The following is a 13,053-nucleotide window of genomic DNA, read 5'->3' on the forward strand; positions in this document are numbered from 1 at the left end:
CCAAATTATATTTGAGATGCACTTGAAAGAAATATTTATTGATTGGTCAATATACATTTTCTTTTTACAGTTAACATTTATTATAATAAACAAATAACAGATGGGTACATCACGAATATACCTTTCAGGAATTACATTGCTTTAAACTGTCCTATTGTACAACAGGCCTCAGAGTTCTAGCTCTGAATTCTGATTTTGTCACTTTGTGGAGTTTGCATGTCACCTCCCATCCATGTTGATCAGAATTGGCTTCATAAGCTTGTTATGCAGCTTAACCACAAACATTTTCGACTTGTACTGTGCACAGCCTGCAATATAATCCATTGTAGTCTTTTCAGTTGCTTGTGTTTACTCTCAGACGGCTGAAAGTCCACTAAAGCCCAATTCGGATGGGATTAGTTTTACACCATGAAGTGGGTAAAGTAATTATTACAGGAGGACCTCAGTAATTTTAGTCCTGTCTGAATCAGTCATTTTTTTATGGACTGTCTGTTCATGTCTCTGTAAAGATTATGGAGCCTTTTACCTTCTATAATAAGTCCATTAAAAAAGCACAGGTTAAACTAGCATGAATCGACATGTCAATAAAATTAAGTCATTTTCTGTGAAAAGGGCATTTCCACTGGGATTTTAGAGGATTTTGCAGAAAAAATGGAGGCAGTCGATGAACTTGTTCATACTGTTGTGCAGCCCTCATTGAACCTTCTCAAAACGATTCCTATCACGTCAGTGAAGTGGATGAGTCTGTGGATAGAGGAGCCCCAAACACAGAATTCTTTTAGACAGATATAACTTTATTTGTCCCTATGGGGAAATTTGGCTTTTTACAGAAGCTCATTAAATACATGAATAGATAAATAAATAAATACATACGCTATGGTCTGAACATACACACCAGATAAAAAAGAACAAAATTTAAAAGAAACAAAACTGCTGGCTTGGCAGTCACTGTCAAAGTCAGGCATTATGCAGCCATATTTCTGTTGGTATAAAGGAGCCCCAGTAGCATTTCCTGACACACTTCTGCTGAATAATTTGTTGCTGAAAGTCCTTAGTGTTAGTGTGTCAGAGAGAGAATGTGCAACATTGTTCATAATGTTTTAATTCTCTCCTTTTCTCCTACCTTCAGGGGATCAGCAGTGTGTCTCATAACTGAGCCTGACATTTTAATGAGCTTGTTTATTCGGTGAGCCTCTCTCGAAGTGATGTTACCAGTCCAGCACACCACAGTGTAGAAAAATCACACTGGCTATGATAGAGTTGTAGATGAGAAGGATGTCACTTCCCACATTAAAAGGGAGTGATGTACTTGAGCCCTCTCTATCGAAATTATGTTTAACAAGACCAGTTGTTAACTTATCTTAATCAGTTAATAATACATTCATTCATGAATTTGTACCATTTAATTTATTCTCCTAATTTTTAATTGTTCGTCCTTAAAATCTGTTTTGATCTGACAACATTGCGTAAATGTAGCAGGCATGTCTATCAGTGTAATTTTTCCTGGGATGTCTTATCATGGTAAAAATTGCAGATGTTGTGTGAAGACTCAGATAGCATATCTACAATTTATAAAAGTATTTTAAAGTCTTTTCCTTTCAGAGTATATTCAGACACCAGAGTACATCTGGGAAAGGATCTGTCACTTAATATTTCAGAAAAGGAGTGGAAGGCAGCCATGCACAGAATACACTCGAGCTCCATATGTGCAAAGCATTCAGTCATTCAACTTAAAATCTTTTATTGAGCACATCTGTTTCGTTTAAAATTGTCCAAAATGTTTCCAGGGCAAGATTCAACCTGGGAATGTGGCAATCGAGCTCCAGCCTCACTGGGCCACATGTTCTTGGCATGCACTAAATTAGCACCATTTTGGACAAAAATCTTTGCATGCCTGTCAGACAGCCTCGGTGTCACAATCACTCTGAACCCACCAACAGGTGTGCTTGGTGTACTCCCAGACAGCCTTAAAGTGGAGAAGAGCAAATAGACTGTAATTGCCTTTATTTCACTACTAGCAAGTAGACTTATCTTGCTTAACTGGAAGAATCCCACCCCACCACTCTTAAGTCAGTAGGTAACCGATGTTCTATACTACTTGAAATGGGAAAAAATCTAATTCTCACTTAGAGGATCTGTTCAAATCTTTTTATAAATATGGCAGGATCTGATCAATAACATTTTAGAATAAACTTCCATTTCGAGAAAAAAGGATACCCTTCATTTCTTGCTCCTTTTATAGAGTAGCTGCAGTTGCTGGTTCCTCTCTCATTCTTTTGGGTGGGAGTTGAATTTTGCTTTGATCTGTTAAAATTGTCTTCACTGTATGGAATGTTATCTATTTCTAATTAAGATCAATAAAACAAATTATAGATATTGTTTTTTAACAGTGGCTTTACAGGTATATATTCTGAAAGATTTTCCCATCCGAAAAGGGCTTTACACTACTGGGTCTTTCTCATACTTCCTACTTTGTACCTCAAGGCACTACAATTTTGTTGTTTCACCAAATAGTTTTTTTCCTTAATCTACCATCTGTTTGTTTCTGTTTTTTTTAATGTAATAAATCTTCCCTGTATCTTAGATTTAGTAAGATTTTGGTTGTTCAGAAAACATTATATACTTGTGCAGCTTAATTTCAACATAATGTGTAATTTCAGCATAGTGGGTTCTCTTTTTGGTACAGTTACTAGCAGAGGCTAACATCCTGGGCTCAAATCCTGTACCCACTGTGGACATTCTTCCTGTGTCTATGGGGATTTTACTCCCATAACCCTAAAGTTGTGTGTCTTGGTTTCAATGGGAATTCTACATTGACCACTTCCCTGACCAAAGCCCTTCTTCACTGCTTACTCAGTTTGGTCAGATGACCAGATCTAGATAGAGCCCTGGTGGTTCCAAACTTCTTCATTTTTACAATTATTAAGGCCACCGTTCTGCTGGGATGACTCAAAGCTTTAAAATTGGCTTTATACTAATGCCCTGATCTATGCTTCAATTTTATTATAGAAGTCTACAGAGAGTTCCTTGGACTTCATGGCTTGATGTTTGTCTTGACATGCAACATGAATCGCAGGGCCTTGTATAAACAGGTGTGGGCCTTTCTAAACCATGTCCAGTCAATTACATTTACCACAAGTGAACTCCAATCAAGTTCTAGCGACATCTCAATCAATCAGAAAGAACCTGACCACAATTTGGAGTGCAATAGCAAATGGTCTGAAAACATATAGAAATGAGATAATCCAGTGTCTGATTTTAATAAATCTGGAAACCTTTCTTAAAACACGTTTTCACTTTTATTATAGATTATTACCAGTAGATTGATGGGTAAAAATGTCAGGTTTATTCATTTAAAACTGAATCTCCAGCACAAAAAAAAGTTTGCAGACAGTGAAGAGGTCTGAATACTTTCTGAATTTGCATTATCTATGGATGTATGAATATAGACTGTGATAAAAGAAGACAAAGATTTGGGATCCCATGGGAAGTCTTGTTTAATGTCCAAAAAAGGAATAAGGTGGAAATAAAGTTTGACACAGCACCAAGAAAGAACATTCAATTAAAGTCCAGTCAGGCTGCCTTGAGGTAGCTTGTATATCTTTGAATGCGGATTTCCGGTCGTATTTACATTTATATAGCATGGGTAGCAGAAGAGGCAGAGTGAAGACTGTGCTTCCCGAAGTGATGTCACTGATGTTCTTCTTGGTGGTGCTCTTCCATTCTAAAAATGAAAACAGGCAAGTGGTTATCTCTTGTGTCTCACCCTTAATTTTATCTCCCAATTTTTTGTTTTCCATGCTCATACCCAGTTAAACACTCCCCAAGCTTATTTGCCTGATAATATACAGTATATAGTTATTTTATCATTATAATTTATAATATACATATCAATACTGGTTGATTGTAAAAGAAACCTACCATGTGCTTGCCTTAAAATCGATTTCAATTATTAGATACCTCAATGCTGGTAATCTTATTGTTTTGAGCATCGGTAGAAGCTAAGGGACCCAAGGCGTTATCCAAAAACAACACACTTTATGGTTACTAATTTATTATTTTACTAGCCTACAAAATAAAAGTTTCAGATGCCTTTAGGCTCTGGGAGTTTTTCAAAAATATCAGACCTGCCTATTAGTAAAATATTTAGAATTAGATAATAAGAAAAGAAAAACTTGTGGCAATATCTTGTGGTCTTACCCTGTCACTGATTAATGATTTATAAAGTGTATTAGAACTCTGTTTTGACAAGTATGAAAGTTAAATAATGTATGCAATGAAAAATACCAAGAAAAGTAATAGAAATGATGAACAGAAATGACAGTTGTAACATAAAGACAATGATTTAGGAAAGCAAATAAACATAACTGCTAAAAAAAAAAATCTCCCATAAGGATGACTCAAAGAGAATAATTCTGCTTCATGCTACAGTGTGATTGCTTCATTATGTAAAATATTAGAGTTGCCTTATAGCTGAATCAATCTTCTTAAAATGAATGTTTTAATGTGCCATTCTGTTACTCTTTCTCTTGACGGCAGATACTGTAATTTTCATGTTTTTTGACTGGTTAGAAAGCTGAATTCCCAGTCTATGTGTAATTATTTTCCCACTAGAGGATATGTAGTTTATTATTTAGTTTTACAGCAATCATAGAGTCATTCAGTGTTGTTTTGTTGTATTTATAGAAGCAGCATATTCTATGTAAAAGTGCTTTAATTTTATTTTAATGTAATTTTTTTATGTAATCTTGTAGTTTATGTTACCATACTACTTAAAGGAAATCTTATCCATGGCATATTCAAGAATTCAAATCATCTATGTAACCTGTAATGACTCGCCACAGACTTACTAGTATTTTGTTTTTCCTGGCCTGTTTAATTCAACAGTCCTAAGCCATCTATGGAATTCTTTAGAAGGATGCATCTCAGAGTTTTTCACACACTACCAAACATAAAACTAACAATAAATATAGATGTTTAAACTCCAAATTAACAAATTAGAATATAGCAAAGTGGAAAACTTTAGGTGTTTTATGAGGTAAAATGAGACCTTGCTGCCAAAGCATTCTTTCCTGTACATGCTTCAATCCCACCGATGAAGAATGATCAAAGCACCCTCTATTCTTATTCACCATCTCTCTCTCTGTACTGCTATGTCCCAGGAGAGTTCAGACCAATACATAGAGCTCTCACACCATAATATAAAAGAAAAAAATGTATTTTATTACTAAGAAAAGCACAGGTCCAAATCTTAGTAATGTTACAGAGACTCTCAAGACCCAGGAAGATTCACAGAAGATCAATACAATCTAAAATGTCTTTAAACCTGGGCTATAGACTGCCTGATGCTGAGATTCCACCTTGCACGGGGTGGAATTTCTTCTGGATGTGAACTGCTGGTGGTTCAACCTAATTCCTTTTTTTATAGTGACTTCTGAGGTCTTCCTTACCTCCTTTATGGGAGTGTTTACTGGAGAGTCCATAACACCTTGGGATCTGGTGACCCTCTTGAAATTTGTCTTAACAAACTGGTTTCTAAATCTCACCTGGTGAAAAAGGAGGCCATGGTTCAAGGCATCAGGAAATCTTAGACCTCTACCCCATGTTATCTCAGTGGTGGAACCAACTATGATATTGCATACAAATGTCCAATCCTACCCTGTTTATCTCTCCAGGGAATCTTCGCCCCTCTATTCCTGACTTTGTACTCAGTTATCTTCTGATCTGAGGTGGCATTTCAAACCACTGTCATGAGGGGTGGGACCGTTCTTCTAGCTTTCTTTCTTTACAATGTTCTAAACATCTGATGAAAGATCAGTTAACTTCCTGGTATTGACTTTGGACAATCTATTCTGATTTTCCAATCAAACTTAAATGTCGCACTAAAAGAGGAGACGTTATGTGTTCACAACAACAGTGTGCTGCCACTACTGCCAGCTCTCTGTGGCCATTCTCTCTGCACTATGGAGCTAGCTTGGTTTGTAACTCTAAAATACTTTGATTTGTATTTAAAGGTGAAATTTCCAGAACAAACTAAAATCTCACACCCTGGCTTACAGTCTACCATTTTAAAACTATACATCTAAATTTTCTTGCCCATTATGGTTATAATTTGTTTTGCACTGGTTTGTTTAAGATAAGCTTTGATGTGTAATGGTGTTCAGGTCATACTGGATAAAAACGGGGAAGCAGTTCTGATTAATATCTTTAATATCACTAAAAGAAGGCCATCATGGTACTGTTACAAATGAACCAATGTATTTGAATCCAGGTCTGTCTTTTGTACTTGTGTTTAGAGCTCTGCTTCACCCCCTAGTGGCCACACTTTGAAAATATAAACACTCTTATTTGATGAAGTGCCTTTTAAGGTTATGCTTACACTGCAGATATTGCGACCCTATCTTTATTATTTCTCCTATGTAATCTTTTTACTTTGACTGTTCAAATGAATTTTGTGATGGATCTAAATCTGATATGAGCACAGATGCTCACTTTGAATGTTCCCCATGTGAGCAAAATGAAAAAAAAAAATTGCCAGAGAGATGCTAATGAATACACAGATGCTGGCTGCTGAACTGCTTCACATTGTTTCAGTGCAGAAGTGTGAATTTATACGCTCATGATGACAAGCGACAGAAACAAGAAACAACGGAGCATAGCGGTTGATTTGAGTGCATTTATCACTTCTTGTGTTCTGTAATATAGAAACAAGTGGCCCAATGATTTCAAAAATCTTAATGCAAGGTTGTAGGTGACATGCTGCAATCGGGCATCAGGCTTTGGTGGTTTAAGAGTGGCACGGTTGTTATCAACAACACAGCAGCATTCATGAAAAGCGATAGTAATTTGAAACAGCAAATTCCACAATTAGACCAAATTAGGGCACTTCAAACTGGATTACAACTATTAATCATAAAAATAACTGCAATGAAACTACTGAAAAAAAGCCCTAGACAATTGAAGGCAGGAAGAGGACCAGGAGATGAAATGTAGTGAAAGTCAGAAACAAGCTGAAACCGAGAAGATGAAACCTTTTGCACCAAAGCGTAATCGGTAATTAGTAATCAAAGTCAGAGGGAAAATATTAACTACAGGAACCAGAAATTTGACAAAGAAATTCATATTACGTTCAATTGTGTTTGTTTTATCCAAATCATTTATATGAATGAATCATTGCACTGATATTTAAAGGTCTCTGTTAGGATGTGGCACAGTTCAAAATTATATACCTTGGTAAATGATAGCAGTGTGCTAGTAACGAGAATCATAGGCAAAACAAAATACAAAACACCATTGTGGCACCGTGAAATAAATAATCACTATGACCAAGAAAAATGATAATGCAAAAGAAATGTTCCAGAAATAAAGAAGCCCATATTGCCACATATACTTTTGCTAAGAGAAATACGTTTTGAAAGTGGTCATCTCATAACATAAGCACATCAAACTCAAACCTGTAATAATGGGATTCTGAGAAATCATTGACAATTTCCTGCATCTAACTTATCTTTTTTCATCAGTCTTTAGGAAAACTCTATATGGGTTTTCTACTGTATTTCAAACCTGCCTCTACTTGAAGACATAAACTATTCAAAAAAAAAATTTCAGACACCAAATTAAATTAAACTATGCATGGCTAATTTGCTTTAGTTCGGGGGAAAACTTTTGTGGTGTTAATATAATAAAATATGAAATATTTTGAGGCGCTATTTCTATCGAAAAAGTCAGTCAGTCATTCTCCAACCTGCCATATCCTAACACAGGTTCATGGGGGTCTGCTTGAGCCAATCCCAGCCAACACAGGGCGCAAAGAAGGAACAAACCCAGGGCAGGGTGCCCACCCACCACAGGACACACACAAACACACACTAGGGACAATTTAGGATTGCCAATGCACCCAAACTACATGTCTTTGGACTGTGAAAGGAAACCGGAGCACCCGGAGGAAACCCATTTAGACACGGGGAGATCATGCAAACTCCACACAGGGAGGACCCGGGAAGCGGACCCAGGTCTCCTTACTGTGAGGCAACAGTGCTACAACTGCGTCACCGTGCCGCCTATTGAAATAGTGAATATCGATTTTTCTTCCTGAGTCTGGGATTCTCAGGTTGTTTGTTACATCTTTATTAATAAGCTTTTGGTTTCTTGCACTTAGGAGAACAAGGAGAAGCCTATTCTCTCAGATTAGCTCTGACGCTTGATTCAGTAATCTGCTCCATTGACAACACTGATCACATTTCTCCAATTTGCTCTTTCATTGATAATTTAGTATTGATGCTACATTTAGCATCGTCTGGCAATTGCTTGCTTTAACAAAGTTAGATTGTTTTTTTTCTTATCATTGTATGTTAGGTAATTTATGCAGATTTCAATATTATCGCACCAACCCATCTGTTTCAATATTATCGCACCAACCCATCTGTTGCCTGTGACGTCATATGTTGCAACACGTCAGTTTCTCATTCTTTTGTTTGCCGTATGTATAAAATATTTTTTCTATAAAACTAAATGTGTATTTTTGTGGATGGCTTTGTGTACTTTTGATGAGTGGGCCCTTTAGGTCCAGAAGTCCTCCTACCTCACATAATACTGTCCTCTTAGAATTGGCCACCATATGTCGGTCATTATATCAGTGTTTGTAAATGATCAGTAAAAGTTTTATTACTGGTTTTATTTTTCTGTTTATCATATGCTTTATGTGGACGATATATGAACGAAGAAAATAGTTCTTTAAAGAGATGAGAAAACTGAAAATATGACAAAATGTTTCCATTCTTTTCTACTTACACTATCTTTACAAATGTCTTTCAGGCTTGGATCACCTGGAAATCTGTCTGCTCCTTGTAATGCAGGCTGTGGATGTGACCATTCAGAATATTCACCAGTCTGTGGGGAAGATAATATAATATATTTTTCCCCTTGTCATGCAGGTTGCAAAGATCAAGTTCTGCAGAATAAAACTAAGGTAATGCAATCTATTTATCCATTTAGCTCTTCAACTTCATGTACCTGTTTAATGCCATTAGGGGTCCTACAGTGGCCTAGACAGAGTTCAGTCTATCCTATCTGCACTGAGGTGGGACTTTTGTAATGAAGGGGCCAGATGATAAGAAATATAGATGGTGTGGCGTTCCACTTTGCTAGGGTGGGCTTTCATCTTGCCTTGTGCAGTGATGGATAGTGTGTGTTTTAAATGCTTATCTTAGTAACTATTATTTATTTATTTATTTAAAAACTCTAATTATATTGTGAAAAAAACTAATCGGTCATAAACAGATATACTCACACCTGTATGATGCTTTGGGCACTGTGTCTAATATATGTGACTTTTAGAACAGAAAACAAGAATGCAGTTGGGAGATGAATGAAACTTTTTTTTGAGCAGATGAGAGAAGAACAGAATTTTTTTCTTGGAGTAGTGAGGAATGAGATGGCCACGAGTAGGATGGAAGAATTAGCACTTTGTACACCTCTAGCTTGAGGAACTTCTTCATCTGGTTGTTGTCTTTAGTAAGCTCCTCATGAAGGCAGCATGACTATCCTGAAAACAGCTTCTTTCACTCAGGTTGGACTAATTTAGAGTCTTCAATTTGTCACATGGCAATTTTTAGACTATGAAAAGAAACCATTAGGAGTCAAAGAATTTATTGGCTAGAACACAGCATGCACCTTTTTCTAAAACTATAGTATACTTTAATCTCCTATTCTTAAAAGCACACCATAAAGCTGGTCTATACAACATTCATTTATATTTAACATGTTACCCACAAAGACTTTGGAAGTTGAATCAGTGAATGAAAATGAAAAAGATTAATTCAAGCAATCCCGCTGTATCCACCTCCCAAAGGTGCAGTTTTGAGTTTTGTTGTTGAATTTAAATAATTCTGTAATCCTTCTTTTCTCAGTCTTGTACAGCTGATTGATGCATCCTTGCCATCTTTTTACAGTGGCCTAGGTCACATACAGTATAGCAGCTATGTGACCATGCAAACCAATACAGAAAAAACTTTATTAGGATCTTAAGCTAGCATACAGCACCTAAAGGCATTTTTTGTTATAAGAGTTGCTTTTTTGCCTCTAATTTCACCTACATTGCTTTGTAAAAGTATTCAAACTGCTTTATTTTTTTAATGTTTCCATATAGCAAATGATGCTTACACATCTTGTCCCAGTCTTTAATTTTGATGAAAACGCACACACTCAAGGACATCAACAAAAAATAGTTATATCAACACATTTTAATGTGAGGAGATGAAATGCCTTACATAAATTTTTAGTCCTTCAGCTGTACATTTTTATGCATGTGTGAAACTCAACTGCCTCATATGCATGAATAAGGTACAATACATATATGGGATATATGCCAAGCATAATAGGGTGATTATTGTTAGCAATCATCGCTTGCTCCAATTTTTATATCAAAAACAAATCAAAACAGTTGCTCAAAAATGCAGTCCATTCAGTTAAATACACTTTTTACAAAAAGACAAATTCTGCATTTTTGTACTAGCAGTAATAATAGTGCTCACAGTTCTAAAATGAACAAAACAAAGAATAAATTATGAATAAAAATTAAAATAAATAAATCTTGTCCCTGTTTTGTGTAAGACACCTTTCACTCAAATATAGACAGATAGATAGATAGATATTTATCAACAAAAACATTTGTTTGCTTGTGAAAGTGATGGATTCCAGCAGTTATGATGTGCATTTTCCTTGCATGGTTTAAAATGTCATTTTTTCAGCTTTGAAGGTCATGCGAAAGGTAAATAAATGCAAAATCATGCATATCCTGAGGTGAGGCATTTTAATGCTGTTAATAGTGGTATCTTTCAGAATGAGAATGCCCTTATCTATAAAGTACAATTGGATAACACTAGAATCCCTGAAGCCTATGAAAAAAGTTGTAATCCTGGGCCACCTCCTCATTAGCGTCTTTGTAAACGTGTCGATCAGCACAAGCAGCAAGCAGCCTGCTATCCCATTCCCCACTGACGCAGCTCAAGTCAGACAAAAAGTTCTCCCAGCTCCAGTCTGTTTATCTGTGTGTGAGGTGCCTGGAGTTGGATAGGATAAATAATATATCGTTATTTGGAACACATGCATTTCATGTGTGTGTTGTGTCTGCAATAATCTTTGCAATTGTAGGATGACTGAAAATGCAAGGCAAGAAATTTTGAACATATAGCTAAAACAGAATTTGTTTCATTTTCGTGTTTCTAGTGTTAAAGGATGGACATAAACTATGATAATGATTCCAAAAAGCCACATACTGTACATATTATGGCAATACCACACACGCATACCCAATTGAGCACTTATGAGAGAGTCTGAAGTGCTGTCCTTAAATTGCATCTTACACCAGCAGCAGTAAAACAGCAAATGATGAAATTTCTTATGGTATCATAGCCTTCCAGTACAGTGTCTTCTTCTAGGTGTAAAATTTATACCAAACCACTCTAAAAAATTTCTGTCATGTCATGGTGACACAATGTTTTTTTTAGGATGATTTATCTAGTTACTTCCTTTATTTTGTCATTTCCAACTATGTTATTTAGTATGTAATTTGGCTAAAGAAGACTGGATATCATTTAAGTGATTAGTATAAAAATGCAATACAGTAAATGGTCAGCTGAAATGTGAGTCAAATTGCTCTCATTAAGCTTATTGTTTGTCTTCTGCTTTCAGAGGGTTACGTGTGAAATTTGACAGAATATGTTATTGTTACTGGAATATATAATTGTCAATCAAACGCCTTTTGCGTTTAGTATTTTAAAATTAAAATATTTCTTGATTGATTGTTTTCTAGTAGTCCTGTGACAAAAACAAAAAACAACAAAGGAAACATTTTTGACAGAGAGATCAGATAGTTTGTTGCATCATTGTGTAAAATGTCATTCTTTAATAAATGTCAGTCATTGAAAGAATGCCACTGTTAAATGAAATGTATGTAGCATGAAATTAGTCAAGACTCTTTACAAATAAACGTGACATTTAATGAGAGATTATTTTGACACATATTCAAACTATTTGCCTAAAGCGCATCAGTGAACGTAATCAAATTCTTTTTTTATTTTAGGTTTACTTCAGTTGTTCGTGTATATCACATAACTCATCCATCACGATGGTGTCAAAGGCAAATGCAGGAGTATGCCCAATAAAGTGCACTAAAATTAAGTTATTTATAACCTTCAGTTTCCTTTTTGCTGTGTTTAACTTCATGGCATCGACTCCCACTACGACAGCTACTTTAAGGTACGTTGGATTCCTCCATTGCCACAGGCGTTCTTACTGAATGATAAATACTAGTAAAGACTGCAGCTTTCAGGCAGATCATGCAGACTGTCCACATCTTTAGTTTGCTAGGCTTACAGTTTTGACTAGAAGTAAAAATAATTATCATTTTTCTAACTTTCCTAATTTCACCCATTGTATGATTTTGCTACACATCAACTATATATGAACAGCTTGCTCTTACCCTTTAAACCCTTGAATTATGGTTATTTATTGAGATGCTGACTCTGTCATCAGGTTTTGCTATTAAATTGCAACATTATATTTCATAAATTCTAGTTATGTTTATGTTCTCTATTGCCAGCTTAATTATCATCATTAAATTTGAATATCCTCAATATTACCTTAGTCTCTTAGTCTAAACTTGTAAATTATGGCTATATGACAACAGAAGTTTACTGCAAAAGACATGTTGTGCGTATCAGAGTACTGCATGCAGTTCTCGTCTCCAGGTTGTAAAAAGCGAAAGCAGCACTAGAGTAAGTCCAGGAAAGGACAATTAGGCTGATTCCAAAACTGCAGAGCACGATGAGCTATGAGGACAGATTCAAAGATTTGAACCTTTTCAATTTAAGTAAATAAACATTGAAAACTATAAAAGAAATTTGTAAAGTGGATTCAGGCTCTTACTTTAAAATGAGTTGAAGAAGAACACAGGGGCACAGTTGAAAAGGTGTTGAGGGCTTATTTTACAAATATGTCACAAAGTTTTTTTTTCACACAGAGGACCACAGACACATGGAATAAAGCAGCAAG

At 35.8% G+C, this 13,053-nt stretch overlaps 1 protein-coding gene across 1 annotated transcript in view; it reads left to right on the plus strand.

Annotated features, from left to right (window-relative positions):
* The window catches only part of LOC120532664 (solute carrier organic anion transporter family member 4C1-like), a 98,226-nt gene that overhangs the window by 75,459 nt on the left and 9,714 nt on the right, over positions 1 to 13,053 (plus strand). The window contains exons 9-10 of the mRNA XM_039758915.1: positions 8,815 to 8,968; positions 12,083 to 12,258. Of these exons, the coding sequence (XP_039614849.1) occupies positions 8,815 to 8,968; positions 12,083 to 12,258 (330 nt within the window). The remainder of the gene's footprint in view (positions 1 to 8,814; positions 8,969 to 12,082; positions 12,259 to 13,053) is intronic.

The sequence above is a fragment of the Polypterus senegalus genome, chromosome 7 (assembly GCF_016835505.1).
Source record: "Polypterus senegalus isolate Bchr_013 chromosome 7, ASM1683550v1, whole genome shotgun sequence".
Classification (NCBI taxonomy): Eukaryota; Metazoa; Chordata; class Cladistia; order Polypteriformes; family Polypteridae; genus Polypterus; species Polypterus senegalus.